We start from the raw sequence: 15626 nt of genomic DNA on the forward strand, positions 1-15626 counted from the left end.
ATGATCCTCGACACGGCTTCTCCGTCAAAAAAAACGCGGGAAAGCACATCCAAAGTCCGAACCGGGTGCAGCACCTGCAAGGCTCGCCGCATAAAATGCGATGAAGCGAAACCCGTTTGTCGACGATGCGCCGTCGGAAGCCGGACGTGCGAGTACAAGTCGACAAGTCCAGGACGACCACCACATCAACATGTAATCACCGTTTATGTGCCTCCTACGAAAAGTCAACCGGCATTCTTCGAAAACACAAGTAGCCTTGATTTCTTTCACACCAATATCGGCACGATACTTGACGGACAGTTTGACTCGGAGTTTTGGAGGAAGCTTGTACCGCAACTATCACACTCGGAGCCGTCAATCCGACATGCAGTATCGGCAGTTAGTGCCGTCTATCGCGATGTTGAGTCATCATTGCGGCATCCGTCAGGATTCGTGAAGGCCAGCCCCGAGGCTCAGCGGGAATGGAAGCTCGCACTCAAGAGCCTCTCCACTCGAATTCGGACGAACCCAAACTCCAACCTGGTACCTTTGGTCTGCTGTCTCTTATTCACGTGCATCGAGTTCCTCAGGGGCGATGCCGACTTATCAATGCTTCACATCCACAATGGGTTCAACATCCTCGCCCCCCTCCGACCCAACAGCGGCGCCACACCGGAGACAGGGTCCAGGCCCCCCTGCAACGATCTCAAAGTGATTGAAGATCATATCTTTCCGATGTTCTCACGCCTGGGCATCCTCTCCTGTCTCGCTGGCAGGTTTACCCCGCCAGTGTACTTGCATATGGTCGAGGATGACTCTCCCCACAAAGACTTTGAGGACGCCAGGCGGCGGATATTCGCTACCGCTGACACCTGCATTCGGTTCATCAGCTCCGTCACCCCCAAGGCAGATACCCTTCTTGTGGGTATCGATGACCTTGTTGAGCAAGCTAAGCTGCAAACCAGACTAGAAGCATGGCGCACGCAATTCGACGATCTGTTGAAGCGGCTGCAGGCTGCCGGCAACCCGGCCAACCCAGATGCAGTCAACATCCTTTTGGTAAACTACAAGGTCGTCTACATCTGGACACAAGTCTGCACTACATCTCAGGAAACGGACACCGATGTTTACCGATCAGACTTTGACGAGTTGGTAACCTATGCGGAACAAGTCATCAAGCCTGGCAAGGAGAAGGCAGCACCGCAGCTCCTGTCATTCGACGTCCAACTTCTGGCACCGCTGTTCTACGCCGCTCTGAAATGCCGCCACTCATCAATACGAAGACGTGCCTTGGAATTGCTCCGTCTGGCACCTCGGCGGGAAGGCTTATGGAACGCGCATCACGCATACCTTACCGCTAAGCGAATCATCGAGCTGGAAGAACAGTCTCTTAGTGAGGATGGAGCGTTGCCCGACGAGGCGTCGAGACTGTTCGGTCTCCCTCTGCCCGATGACCAGTCGCGAGTCTACAATTTGTGCGAGCTGCCCTTTGACTTTCGGGTGTTCGATCATAGCGTGGTGGCCAGCCCGACATGCCCGGGCACGCTTGAGGCCAAGTTTCAGACGAGGCCGATGGGTTTGTTTGGAGAGTTCCAGAATTTTACTGAGTACATCAAGTTATGATGGGGTGAATATCTATCAATTGCGCCTTCTATGTTCTAGAGCCTTCCTTAGTTTACAGCCAGTACTATCTTCGCCATCAATACAGTCCATTACTCAACTCCAGAGTCCGTCTCCGAGACTTCATTTACCGCCCAGAAAATCAACCCATTCTCATATTTGTGCCCTTGTCTAATCCAGTTCAGGCATGGTTACCCTGAATCTCTTCCATGGATGAGCTGCTCATCTCGAAAGCCGCCTTCCTGGAGTGCTTGACAGACCAGGCCGCGCTGCTCCATTGCCCACCGAACCCGATTCCAGGATGCAGAACCGTCACCGCAAGAATCGCAAGGAATATCATCGGCCCCTCCAAGATCATAAAGGATACCTCGTCATTAGCAATAGGCCCGTTGAAGCCCTGCTGCAGCTCGGCAACACGGTACACCGAACGGATGAAGACAAGCAGAACAGCCGCGCCGAGCGCCCACTGGAACCAGTGAAACTTCTTTGTCGACCTGAGATCGGCGAACCGTGATCCGCCCTTGTTTCCTTCGGTGGTCTTGCGCAGACGGAAGACGAACTCCAGCCACAAGAGCATGAAGACGAGCAGGGATACGACTTGAAACACGACACCCGCGACCATCATGGCCCTTCCTGTCTCGCTGCCAGAGTGTGTGTCTGCGGTGGCTGCGATACCACCACCGGCGCCTTGAAGGACGAGGGAGATGAAGTCGCTCGTCATGAAGGTGATTGCGTAGGTTCGAGGGCTGAAGCGGGAGATGTGCTGACCGTGAACGATGATGATGCGGGAGAGGCAGAGGTAAAGGGCGCCGGCGAGGAAGGCGGGTGCAATTGTCATAGGAACGAGGTAGCTGTGGTCATTTCGTCAGACACCTTCAGATGTCATGGGGGGCTGAGGATTAGCTGGGTAGAAGACTTACATGATGAAGTTGTTAAAGTCGAACGGGTTGTTGTGTAGCATGATTCTGCCGGCGTATCCGACGACCTCGAGGACGAGACCACAGACCATGCCAATCATGAATCCCCATGTCTTATACCGGATGCCGAGACCGATCTGCGCGATCAGGAGCAGGCCAAAACCTGCGGCGTAGACTGCATTGCCGGCAAGAGTTGGAAGGTATTCAACCTGGGCGCAACTGAGGGGGCATGTTTCCACAGTGCAGTTGGCATTTGTTGGAAGAGGGCAAACTTCCGACATCTTGTCGTGGATTTATAAAAGCTGGGCAGATGAACAACAGTGTAGAGGAACTGAGACGGGAAGAACTTTCGGTGGACAGTGTTGCAAGGTTGGTGAGCTGATCAGATGATGCGATCTTGTCTACATACATATATATCTACGCGCCCTCTGCGCCCTTCGCATCGTCGAAAACAAAATGTCCAAAATTCCATTCCTCCCGCAGTCTCGCAGTCGACAGCCCTATTCGGAAAGGGGCTAGACAGTTACGAAATGGCCGCTACAGCCTACAATCCTCATGCCAACATAGCCTCAATCCCGAAAGCCACATGGCATGATTCGCCAGCTCGCATCTGACACCGAAAGACTGCGAAATCAAGTCAGCGTTGACCCCTTGCGCCATCTTCTTGGCACCTAGCCAAGTGCAGCTGAGCCTCTCTAAGCGAGAGCTTCCGATTGGGGACGGGGTCGGACTCTCGTATCCTGCTAACCAAAATTCGTCTAGCGACTGTCTGGGTAGGCACCCAAAGATACGGTTACACAGAGGGAATGTGGGTTGATAACAGGTCAACATATCAAAAAGCCCGTTGGCGTTCTTGCTGACATGGTACGCGTCCGTTGCAAAATCTCTCCGAAGATTTTCGCTGTTTGGCCACGTCATTTTGCTCCGCCACTTAACTTGATCACTTCTCTTTGGTAGGTCATTGACGCCTTGACTGAATTATTCGCGAACCAAGTTGCTGTCCGGTGACCAGTGGTGCAGATAATGATGACAGGAGTGTCTGAGAACAAATCTACATGCACGAATTGCAGCTAGGCTAGTCACAGAAGCTTCATAACTTATGCTGATAGCTTGTTAAACAAATTTGAACTTCTATCACCCTGCGAGGTGACAGCCCAGGTGAACCTATTTGCTACATCTTTGAAAACGAGGGAGGAAAAATCAACGCCCAGTTCCGGGGTTCTACCTTCGGCAGATCCTACTGAATTTGTTGTTCATTTCCACAGTGTCAGGTAACTGAACAGATTGTAGATTTTGTCGTTCTTGCCAGCTGCACCGGTCTCGGTGGCCGTAGGTTACCTGCATCCAGCAAACACTCCGATGTTGTTTTCGTTCCTCAAGAACAGTCTTAAATTCGTCATATCGCGCTCGCGGCCACCTCCGAACTCTCCAAGCAAAGGATCACGTGTCGTGACTGAATTACTTAAAAGACTGGGTGGTTGGGTCTTGATCTACCCGTTCTGCTAAAACATTTTACGTACATAGACCATACTATTTCTATCTATTATGTAGTCTTCCTATCCCCTAAGCCCATGAGAATAATATACATCACGTTCAAGCTAAATAGAGCACATACAAATACCACTTTCAAGAACACATAGAGCGTTGTGAACCAATGTTATCATGGTTAGCAGAGAGAATAATTAGAAGAAATTCTCAAATTAGAGGTATTAGCTACTAGACTACCATCGTAAACAGAACCAGAAAGATTGGAGTGCAGACAGAATGCTGAAATCAACGAGGGGAACGCGCACCCCCCGCATTACATGAACTGAAACGCCATGGAGCGCGTAAGGATAGGCGCCAGTAACACCAAATCTAAAGATGTCATTCAGGACGTATAGGCTGTCTTCACTTCGAATAATTGAAGTGAAATGGCAGCTGGGTGGATGAAGCCGACCAATGTTGCAAACTAAAGGATTCGCTATCAGGAGTAACAATATCATCGTCGACCAAGAATCGGGCAAGACCTTGAGAATATTGATAGAAGAAAGATATCGAAAAGAGTTCTGCTGTAGGAGACGTTGTCTCCAGCCAGCAAGATGTTCCTAGCGACACCACATATGGACGGCAGTGGCAAACCTCGTGGCGGTTTCTGAAGGGGCGGTGGCGGAAGCAGGGAGGCCTATGGCGGAAACCCTAGGCTACATTTTGACTCACGAAGACTAGATAGGAGCTTCTGGCCATGAACTCAGCTGGTGCAAATTCTAGCTGCAGCTCGCGGATGAAGTAGTACCCAGTCACGAATATCATCTCTCGAACATGCATTCGACTCAGGAATGATCAACTTTAGCAGTTATCCATGTCAAGGTACCTTAGTGACTGCTCGCTTGCAATCATATCATGACTGCCCTGCCTAGGCCTGCCTACCTAACAGTCAGCGGTCCATAAGATTTGATCAATAAGGTGGTGGTGGACGACATGTCGCGACGTTCTGCGTATTTTGCTTTCCTCGCGCACGACGAGTTATATTTTAGTAGGCAAAGATCTCTGCACCAAAGACAGGACAGGCATTTATTAGGGAATCTCATGGGAGTGGTTGAATGTTCGACTTCGTTGATGTAGCCGAATCAACTAATTTTTAGCTCGACTTGAACATCGATTCTTATCTGAAGTCATATCCCACAGTCACAAGCCAAAAATAAATTGAACCTTGGTGCTGTATTGGGCCAGGTAAACGTGCTCCTTTGTTCGTCGTGAACAGGTTGATTGACCAAATCCTGTTCACCGCCACATGAAACCTCGCCAAACAGTGCATCGCAGTCTTAGAAACTCTCCACTTCTAGCACATGGATTTTGCCAGGCATGAGTTCTCATCCGGGTCTGGGAGAACGAGAGTATAAATGGCCTATGGGACTCACCTTGTCAATTCCTACATTGATCTTCTTATCCTACCCTACTTACCTATACATCACGACCAAGGACGCAACACATGCATCCAAGCTGAGTAAAACCGAAAGCTCATGCCATTCTAAGAACAAAGGAGACACATCTCACGTCGAAATATACATCATGGTAAGCAGAGAAGACTACTGAGGTAGTTAGTTACTGTCAGGCCCATCCCAGTACACTCGTTACAACGATTGTCACACTATGCCTATGAGACAATATGGTCTTACACAAGCATGACTAAGTTTGCCAAGGATATGCCAGTATAAAGGGTCTTCCACTCACTATATAGATAGTCGGGATATTCCCATAGCCACTCGTTCTTCATACTCATCAATACATCCCATTGACCCCCTACCTGATAATCGCTGCCCAACAGTTACATTAGTTCATTGAATTCAGCGCGATTAATAGGATCACTAGAACCACCATGATCAGCAAGATAAAACTGAAGAATGTGAACAGAAAACACTTGGAACCAGGAGCGAAAACACGGGGAAAGTCGGACTTGCAACCGTGGTCGGAGTAATAATTCGAGCTGTCCTTACCCCACTGCCCTCACTTTGAACCACTGACAGACACGTGCTTCAATATTTGGAATTGACAAAACTGCAAATACCTATAGACTACATGTCAACGTTTCGCGAAGGAAGCCAAGACCAAGAGAAAATAAAATCTTCTGCCGATGGCACTGTGTCCAGCGGTACCACTGGCGGTAGTGATGGCGCCGGCCCTGTGAAGTTTGGCGGAGAGGAAGGGCCTTCAGGGGAAGGCCCTCCGAAAGCCTCGATACACTCGAGCGCAACCAAGGAGGAGGAGTCTAGTCAATGACTGATTGAATCTATGGCAACGACTAGTAGTAGCTACTTACGTAGGTGAAGGGTCAAGGCGGTAATTCTATGAACATGCATTCAACATACATGTATAAAGGCAACGACTCTAGTCACCAGTCAAACGTACACAACGTGAACATTCCAGTACTCAGTTACTCAATCATATCCTTATCGACGCTTTTCTGAAAGATGAACGTGAAAAATGCTAGTATTGACAATGAATGCTTGGTCTCAAGTCGCACTCTGCATCCAATGACTTTCCGATGTGAGATATTGATCCATTAGCTGATAAGCCCTGATTAACCCTAAGTGGCTGAGACGGTAGATGGATTTTCAGACCCGTCAGACGTTTTTGAGAGTCTTTACGACTTCATACGGATCATGCCTGCGTTGACGCTTTTGTCAGATATTCCAAAGTACGCTGAAATGAGAGAACAGCCCTAGAGAAGAGCCTCTTGTGGAGGGCAAGATCGACAAATGCTTGGCCACAACGTGGATTTCTGCGCGGTTCGGCCATCACGAACAGGACTTCTTGGAAGTCGAAGATTACCTCCGCCTGGCCACATGGAGATCGATGTCAATTGTTCAAACGTTTTCAGCAAGCTCATGTTTAAACAGAGCAATGAAGGATGTCGGACAATGAGCTGTTCAACTTTATGAGGTCGGTTGAGCGGGTCAGGTAAGCATTCATCACCGCGCATGTATCAAGGTAAGGTAGCTCGTGTTACCTCTGGATCCCTAGACGTGTTTGATGTTCCTTTGTTTGTGCTGAACAGGTCTCAATTCGACGCGTCATATTATCTGCCACGTGAAATGCCTGCAAGTAATCCACTTCGGGCTGTGTTCGAACTCCTCAATCTTGCAAAACACGGCTTTGCTAGATATTGAGTTCGAACACGCTGCCTATGCCAGGATGGAAGGTATAGATAGTTGAGCTTATGACGTGTAGTCTGGAACTTGTCGGTACCTCTGATCTCACATTACCATCACGACTATCAGGGGCCAGCGAAACAGTCAACCTGCGTCGATCAAACATAATCGTCACTTCTAAGGAGACATCGAGTAGGATATATTTTCACAATGCCTGTTGTAGTAAGCTGAAAGATGACCCCAAAGCACAAAACTGCAAGGCTGTTTCCAGCGAGACTAACAGTGCCAACGAAGTCGGAGACGGGTTGGGATGGGAAAAAGAAACCTGGCTCTGGAAAAGGTGGCCAAGGGTCTGGAGGAGGCTCGTCTAACTCAGGCGGACAGGCCGGTGGAAATGTCGGAAACAACTCTAGTCAAGGCACGAAGAAGTAGACACAAGAATCGTCATACGAATATGGGCGCCAGCCCAGGGGGTCAGGAACGACTCAAGTACTTAGGCAACGATGCTGAGCAGACTCCCCGCATTGGTATTTTCGCCCTGCAGAGACAGATGTATGAGAGTTGAAGACATATGAAAGCAAAGGGTAGTAAGGACTGCCAGAGACCGACACCGGGGGAGGGGGGGTCATCTACGAATATATGTGCTCATTCTAGGAAGGACTCTACGAACGGGCTCTAGTCTCAGCACGACGTACACGTATGGTACTCAAAACCGAACCATCTTGTGTATTTCACCTACTGTCAGGCTCGTTTACCCAGTCAATATCAATACGAAACATGAAATCAGCACCGCATTCGACTTTTCCGTCAAACTCATGTCTGCGCCATGTATAGCATGTGAATGAGTCGGAGAGTGTTGCGTGAGTAGACGGTGAATCACGATAGAGAACGTCCTCAACAGGAGCGGTGACACGGTGATTAATACACTGACAAGTCTATGTTCAACTTCGTCTTGCTGGAGATCTCAGGTACTATAAAGTCCAGAGAATTCGCCTAATACTCAATCATCACTACAAACGCAAGCAACATCTAATGAATATCAACATCACACAATTTTCAATAAAAGACAAACACAACATTCAAAATACCCACAATGGTCAAGGAAAAGATGGACGCGAAGGCTGCGGCTCGCATCAAGAAGTCAGGCAACGATGTACGAGCGATCCACCCGTCTTGTGAAAGACAACATTGAAGTGTTTACAGGGCTGACAGAAACACTAGAAAAACTTTGCCAAAAAGGCCGAGGCTGCCGCGAAGAGAAACTACCCCAACGATCCGGCCTATAGCAAATCTAGCGGCTCTGGCGGTGGCTCGTCCAGCTCTGGCGGACAATCTAGCGGAGGTTCTGGTGGTAGCTCGGGCGGCGGCTCGAAGAAACAGTTTGTGAAATCGTTTTGGGATCACGAATTTAGCCTCGCAACAGCTCTACACATACTAGGAATTCAACGTATCTAAGGAGTAGGTAGATTCTGTAACTTGCATCGAGACAGGGTCTGCAGGTAGTGGCCCCCAGTGAGCCAAGTTAATGTTAACATCAATACAATCAGTATCATTGAGCCGTGGAAATCGTTCCCCCATCAGAACCTTACGCATATCACACGGGCGATTATGGAGATTATCTTGAAGATGCAGTTAATCGTTGAGTATGAGGGACGTAGGTGTGGACGGAAAGTTTTATGTTTCATGGCTTTTCCCTCTCGTTTCCCCTTGTGCGATCTACATCCCGACCAGGAACCAGAACACCGAGCCCCCATTAGTGTAAATGCTTCCCAAGGTATCATGATAGCGAATATGTCCCCTCAAACACCCCGTAATGCCTGATTTTTATCATTTCCTCTCATGCGCCCCTCACTGCCTCTGCGAAGGATACTGGTATCGCGTAGGTTGCGGCTGCACCTCTGTAGCCGGCATCTCAACAGCGCCAGGCGGCGGCTGCGGCACATGCGAAGGAGGCTGCGACGTCATAGGTATCGAAGCAAGCTCAAACACGCCCTCCTGTTGGGAAGGTTCCTGCGGCGGAGGAACGTAAGCGGCTTGTGGGTGATGGCCCCAAGCACCTAGGTTCTGCTGCTGCTGCTGAGGCTGGAGCTGCGCATACGGTGGTTGAGGAGAATTCGTCGCCCATGTTTGGCCTCCGGGACTCGTAGCCGTAATCTCGGAGACGGGCCTCCAGCCGGATTGCTGCTGCTTATTCTCGTTCTTGTATTCTTGTGCGCCGGTGTATGCGGCGTATCCACCCGCTCCGGCCCCGGCGACGCTTGCGGGCGGGCTGTATTCCGTAAAGGGCCCGTGTTGTGGGTTGTTGTGGCCCGTGGCACCGATGCCGCCGCCGAGCATGGGTCGGTGGGATTCGTCGTGGGCGTCGCGGCTTCGCTTGATGCGCCAGATGAAAGCGGCGAGGCAGACGAGGGCGATGGCTCCCGCGCCTGCACCGACGCCGACGCCGATTTTGGCGGTTGTGCTAAGGCCTTTATCTTCCTGTGGTGCGGTCGATGTCGTGGGTGTAGGTGTGGATGTTAAAGTGATGGTTGCTCCGCCTGTGGTGGTAGTCATCATGGTAGTAGGCGTAGCTGTCTTTGACGTAGATAATGTCACTGAAAGCGACGCCGTGGCGCCTGTCGCGCCAAGGTTGAGGAATTGGTCTTCGGTCAGGGATATCGGTGTCTTGGAGTCTGAGCAGGCGGTGCTCATGGATTGATATACTGTGCGCAGGGTGTCCTTTGCCTCCTTTCCTAGACAGGTTGCGGCGTTTGTGACGAATTTGCCCTTGTCGTTGCTGCAGAGGCACTTGTTCATCGTCGCTACCGTGTCGCCATCGCATTTGCTCGCGTCTGAGGAGGCGTAAAGGCATGGTTGGGCGGCTGCTGGGTATAGATCAAAATTGTTCTGGTATTTTGCGAGGGCTGGAGCTGCGAGGAGTAGGATGCTCAGCAGGTTCCTCGTTGATGTGTTCCTCCGCGCTGACGCCATCGTGAAGAGTTCGAGGGGAGTGTGATGCTCTCTCCGCCAATGTCTCGAAGTCTAAGCTATGGTGTTGACGGTTGAGAACCAGGGATTTCGGGGGCCGAAGATGGATCGCTTTTGGGTGGTGGCTGCCGTAGAGCTAGGGGTCGATCGGCAATGCGCGTCATGCACTCGACCAGCCTTGATGAAAGTTTAACTCGTATTCCTCTCAATTGGGTTCCTTTCCAGACCCAAGCGATATCTCAGTGTTGTTGGCTCTGTCGTCTGAAGAGTCCCTGTTGTCTCCACGGAATCGGGTCTGCTCGTCAGGGATGGTGATGATGGATGGTCAAGGGGTCCGGGTTAAGGTGAGTTCGGCCGCAAGTAGGGGAAACAAATCGCAAGATACTTAGTGCGAAGGAATGATGAAAGAGGCGTGACGGAGGGTTTTAAGGAACCGTACGGAATAACGATTATGAATCTAGCCAGGAGCCGAGCTAGAGCAAAGGAATGGCTGGAGTCGCTAGCGCGACGAAGGACGGATTGACGGATTGGAGGCTGAGGCTTGGATACCTCTCAGATGGAGACAATGGACACGGGGAGAGCGCGCAGAGAAGGACGGAGGGTGGTAATGCAGCGGTGCAGTACAGACGATGGGACTAGAAGGAGGGAAGCTTGTTTGCCTTTCTTCTTTGCCATTGCTCGACGATGTTTGGTTCGTTTCTCTTTCTGCCTATATGTAGGGCTGAAGGCTGAGTATCAGCGCAGGTACATGCAACCATTCATAGACACAAATTGGGAATCAGATGCATGGGGTGACAAGAGACTGATCGAGGCACGAAGTAATCTTGCGTAGGGGCTGTGTTTGCTTCTGGACGTTCCGCAGGGAAAATCTTGAGCAAACTGTGAAAAATGCTACTCTATGGGGAACGTAGGTGAGATCGAAGACATGGAATCGGGACGGGACAACGAAGCAGACTGGAGCATAGCGTCGGAGGATCTGCGACCCTTGCCGGATTTGACGAACCGGGCTAAATTTAGAGGTTCACAAGCCCCAGTCGTCTGGGTCGTCTGGATGACTGTCAGCCACACACCCAGTCCTGCTGTGTTCCTCTGGTTTTGTTGAAAAGAGTAACACATTTGGAAGAAGACGAGAACAAGAATGAAAAGGCCCTCTGTTATGACATGTTGCCCATCCTGAGAGAAACGCGCATCGTCGTGCCATCCTGAAGAGGTGAAGAATACGTATTGCTTTCAGGTTGAGACAGACCGTCTCACCAGTCTGGTGAATCGTCATTACAGAACACCTTGCATGGGACCACAGCAGAAAGTTGACATGAGCACACCTCCGGGTACTTCATCTCATCTCATGCCCAACCCCCGTGGCTCAGCTTCCCCGGCAACCCGGACGCCGCTGGAACCGGAGGCAGTAGATTGTCCACACGCAAGGTACTGGCCGTGGGCAAAAGCAGTGTGTCTAGAGCTAAGGATCAATCATGGAGTCGTGGCACGGTCATTCGGAGGCTGCAACAACGGCCTGAAATAACCGTCAAGCCACGCGAATCCAATCTCCTGAATATGCTGCCTGCGCCGGAGCTTCACCACAAGCCTCGAGGGGAAGAGAAAGGAAACAGAGTCTAAAGGGACAGGGGGAGGGAGGGGTCCAGCCACTTTTGTCAGGCCGTCAGCATCATTTCATCTCACTCACGAGTCACAGTTTTCCCTCGCTGGCTCCTGGTGACGCTATAATCTGACTAACCTGAAAGCGGCCCTTTTTTGGCGGCTGCCTCCCCACACAGCTCCCTTGCATCATGTCATTGTGTCTTAACAATAGGCAAAGCGACAATGCATGCTGTGGAATCTGATTCTTCGGACCGGCTGTCAATCTCGTTTGAAGCCTTCGGAAGAGTCGTGGGCGCTTAACTGGCTATCAAGTACGCGATGTCGCACTGCCATATCTGATATGCTCAACTCCCCGTGTGACATGCGAGGATCGGAGAGGTCCGGGACAGCTTCTCAACCACTGCACAAAGAGTCGAACAAACGTAGGTGGCTTGGATGCTGGTTGTATACCTCGAGTCGAGTGACACCGAGAATCTCAAAACTTGACGATACCTCGTCAGAAACAGCTCCCTTCTAATATTCGAGTCTATTAGAGTCCTGCGAAGTGAACACACGTTATCGATTCTACCAAGTTCACCAGTAGTAACTCTATTTCTCCTCATCGCCGACCGCAGTAAGCCTGCCAACAACAAGATACTTGCTGTCAAAGTTCTCCTCCCAACCCTGAAGCGCCTCAATCTCGTCCGGCCCCAGCCCCTCAAGCGGATCCAGCGGGCCGTCCAGGTTCTCCGTCAACATATCCTCATCGAAGCTGCCAAGCGCCAGGCCACGAGAAGCATCCCGCCCAGCAAAGTTGGAGTAGGGCCCGCCGGGGCCGTAGAAGTTGCGACCGTGGGAAACGTCAAAGACGCGGCCGCGGACGGCGAGGTAGATGGGCATGTCGTTCTCGCCAGTGAAGGGGAGGAGTGTTCGCGGGTTGAACACGCGGAAGACGGTAGCGGCCGGCTCTTTCGGGAGGACCGGGGGCGGGGTCGGGCGGAGGAGGACGTAGATTGTGTAGAGATTTACGAGGAGGAAGAGGATGTTGAGGGGGGTGAAGAAAGCGTTGCTGTTGGATCAAGGAGGTTAGCTAGGTTGTGGTGGAAGAAGAGGAGGATCGTCGACTTGCCCTTGCTCCACGTGCAGCTTCACTGCTTCCTCTTGAAGTCGCTTGTCGACGTAGTCCATGGTGGTGGTTTGAGGGCCGGGTCGGGCGGATGTTTGCTGGGTGTGGTTACTCGATCAAAATTAGGGTCTTTGAGCTCGACAGAAGAACTGACTTCTTCTAGAGATCGAGAATCGGTTGGCAGTCCGAGTCGTCCGCGCGAGGTGAGGTGCTCAAGTTGCTGTCAAGTGAAGCATTGCGAATGCGATCCGCCAGACTCCGTCGGAGCTCTCCAAGTTCCCGTCGACGGCTCGGGCCCCTGCTGCTCCGTGCACTGCCGAGCTGTGCCCCGCCAATGCCACCGTCTTATGTCATCATGGAATCACACCCATAATATCCACGTGACGTGGTCTTTGTCAGCAGCCCGGTTCAGAAAAGTGAAGCTCTCACGACTTCTCTGAGCCACCCAAGCTTGCGGTTGATAACATCAACGGCGAGTGAAAACTCATCTTGTCTTCGGGAATCGCAAAACTTTCCAGCTTATTTGCACTCAAGATTACGTGCATCAGCAATGAGCTTTGTCAAACACTGGGCTGAATACTTAACTGGAGGCTGAAGCCTTACGATGAAGACCATGGAAACCTTGCCACGAATACATAAGTGACGAATACATATACGTATCAACATATGAATTACCCTGCGAGTCATTTGAACGATTCCTTACTGCTACCAAGGTGGCATGATTCCGTGGGGCAACTCACCTCTTGCCCCTTTTTCAGGTTACCATACAAGGTGAGGAGCTGAGAGGGAAACTTGCTTTCAGCGAATCAGAAGGAGCTCGGGTGTCAGAGCCATCCCGGATAGGGGCTAGTAAGAGGTAGTAAGGAGTCCAAGCAACAAAGGAACAGCTCAGATATATATACAGCGCAGGGAGTACACGTCGAGGGAGGAGCAGACTTCAGTAATTCATCATTCTACCCCTAACTGCAGTTGGCCTCTAAGAGCTTCCACCCTGTGTCAACATCCCAACTTGACATCGGGACACCAATGAATTGGCACCAAGCGCGTGTTATGAGTATTGAGTGACCCAGAAAGCCTGAATCTGAGTATCTACATGGTATGAGAGAAATTCAAAGGTAAGTACATTGAAATGATGAGAAAGATACGTTCGTTGGGCAATCACGTCCAGTCCACCCGCTCTCAAGGGAAGCTGGTCTGCTTGGTGCAACGAGCACCGCTTATTGTCTGTCCAACTTGATGAAATGAAGTTACTCTTGCTGGACTTCGGCAGAGCGCATACCGCGGGTGATGCGGCTCATGGGGAGGGAAAGCTCGCGGGTGACCAGAGTAGTGCCAGGCATGGGGTAGGACTTGGCATTCTTGTAAAGCGAGAACCTGTCGATGGTTGTTAGATGTGCTTCTTCAAAAAAATAGTCAGTTAGTCGGGATGCGGGCACTTACTTGGGGGAAAGACCGGCAGTGTTGGAGTCGTAGACACCAGGAAACTTGGCGGTAGCGGTGGGAGTCTTGGTGCCAGAGCCAGTAACCTTGATTTGGCCGCAGTTGAAGTAGAACTCGGTGCCAGAGGGCGTGTGAAGAGCAAGATGCTCAGGGCGGACCAAATAGTCACCAGCAGCAAGATCCTTAGGGATAGTGAAGGTGATGACATTCTTGTTGTACACACCCCACTCAGAAGCAGCGCCGGTAAGAGGGAACTTGGTCGGGCCAGACTCGTACACCTTGAACCAGGCGCCGGAGCCATCGTAGCTGGAGAGGTCGCCCGTGGCCTTGCTCATCCAGACCTGGAGGGGGCCGGGGTGCTGGATCTTTGCGCCGGCGTTCATCTGGAACCCGACCGAGGAGCCTGCGGCGACGGTGGCGCTCTTCTTCGCGGCCTGGGCGCCCGTGTTGCAGCGGAAGGTGTTGCTTGTCATGATTGTGTTGGCCTGGGGCTGGTAGCCTTGGGTGCTGGCGCGCATGTAGTCTGCCGAGGCGATGCCGTTGACGACCATCTTCTCGAAGAAGTAGTGAGCGGACACGGAGTCTACCATGAGGGCGGCGGTTGCGACGACGGCGGCAAGGGAGAACTTCATTTTGACGATGAGAGTGAGTTTTTTGAAGGACAAGAATAGTTGTGATGAAGGGCTTGGGGTTGAGGAGAGTGTAAGCGACTGTTGGTCAAAAGAACGAATGGCTCGGCTGGCGAGGAACGAATGTCAACAAGGGAGTGAGTGAAGTCAAAGTTGAGGAACTGAGGCGTGATAGACGAAGGCAGAAAATTAAGGCTAGTCTGATGCCATCTTTATAAACTTGAGTTCCTGGATTTATGTGCCAAAGTAGAAGCGCCTCTCGTGGAAACCCTCCCCTGGAGGTACAGTCTTTTCTGGAGCTGCAATCCAGATCAGTCGCTCCTTGAAACGAGGAAAATACAAGTACCCTTCGAAAAAGTAGACGAATTTTCACAGCTTCCTTATCCGGACATCGTGTAAATCCATGTTGGGGTTGCAAATCCGAAGACCTCACTGCCGCCCATGCGTAATCTATTTGCTTCCACCAGGAGCTCGCATCCCCTATTGTCTGTAAAGACCGTTACGAATAAATGCAACTAGCTCCAATCAAATGGAAATAACATGGTAGCACAGGTAAGTCCTGGACCGGAACGGGCCTTGGCGCTTTGCCTTTCAGATCATGTTGGTGGGTTTCCGATCAACTCGGAATTCTGGGAAGCGGGAACCTCAGCGCTTATCCAGAACGCCGTAGGACCCTGCATGACCAGTGTGAGGATCAAAGACGGAGTCGCAACGCCACGTTCAGCATAGATTGACTGAA

The 15626-nt window shown here is 51.2% G+C and overlaps 5 protein-coding genes across 5 annotated transcripts; 1 reads left to right on the top strand and 4 right to left on the bottom strand.

The window, feature by feature from the left end:
- On the top strand, positions 1 to 1602 carry BDP81DRAFT_333351 (uncharacterized protein; the record flags this gene model as incomplete). The annotated part of the gene is made up of 1 exon (XM_060585663.1): positions 1 to 1602. The coding sequence occupies one exon, from the start codon at positions 1 to 3 to the stop codon at positions 1600 to 1602; it is 1602 nt and encodes a 533-aa protein (XP_060438838.1).
- Positions 1603 to 1780: 178 nt separating this feature from the next.
- Positions 1781 to 2797, bottom strand: BDP81DRAFT_399803 (RTA1 like protein-domain-containing protein; the record flags this gene model as incomplete). The annotated part of the gene is made up of 2 exons (XM_060588612.1): positions 1781 to 2450; positions 2520 to 2797. The coding sequence occupies 2 exons, from the start codon at positions 2795 to 2797 to the stop codon at positions 1781 to 1783; spliced, it is 948 nt and encodes a 315-aa protein (XP_060438839.1).
- A 5829-nt stretch (positions 2798 to 8626) lies between these two features.
- BDP81DRAFT_440346 (uncharacterized protein) lies at positions 8627 to 10538 on the bottom strand. The gene has a single exon (XM_060591497.1). The coding sequence runs from the start codon at positions 10115 to 10117 to the stop codon at positions 8996 to 8998; it is 1122 nt and encodes a 373-aa protein (XP_060438840.1). The 5' UTR covers positions 10118 to 10538; the 3' UTR covers positions 8627 to 8995.
- A 1763-nt stretch (positions 10539 to 12301) lies between these two features.
- BDP81DRAFT_454874 (cytochrome b5-like heme/steroid binding domain-containing protein) lies at positions 12302 to 13306 on the bottom strand (the record flags this gene model as incomplete). The annotated part of the gene is made up of 2 exons (XM_060593000.1): positions 12302 to 12761; positions 13248 to 13306. 2 exons carry the CDS (start codon positions 13304 to 13306, stop codon positions 12302 to 12304), a joined length of 519 nt encoding a protein of 172 aa, XP_060438841.1.
- A 503-nt stretch (positions 13307 to 13809) lies between these two features.
- Positions 13810 to 14851, bottom strand: BDP81DRAFT_359933 (glycoside hydrolase; the record flags this gene model as incomplete). The annotated part of the gene is made up of 1 exon (XM_060586386.1): positions 13810 to 14851. The coding sequence occupies one exon, from the start codon at positions 14846 to 14848 to the stop codon at positions 14255 to 14257; it is 594 nt and encodes a 197-aa protein (XP_060438842.1). The 3' UTR covers positions 13810 to 14254.
- Positions 14852 to 15626: the final 775 nt, after the last annotated feature.

The sequence above is a fragment of the Colletotrichum phormii genome, assembly GCF_030913505.1.
Source record: "Colletotrichum phormii strain CBS 102054 chromosome Unknown BDP81scaffold_32, whole genome shotgun sequence".
Classification (NCBI taxonomy): domain Eukaryota; kingdom Fungi; phylum Ascomycota; class Sordariomycetes; order Glomerellales; family Glomerellaceae; genus Colletotrichum; species Colletotrichum phormii.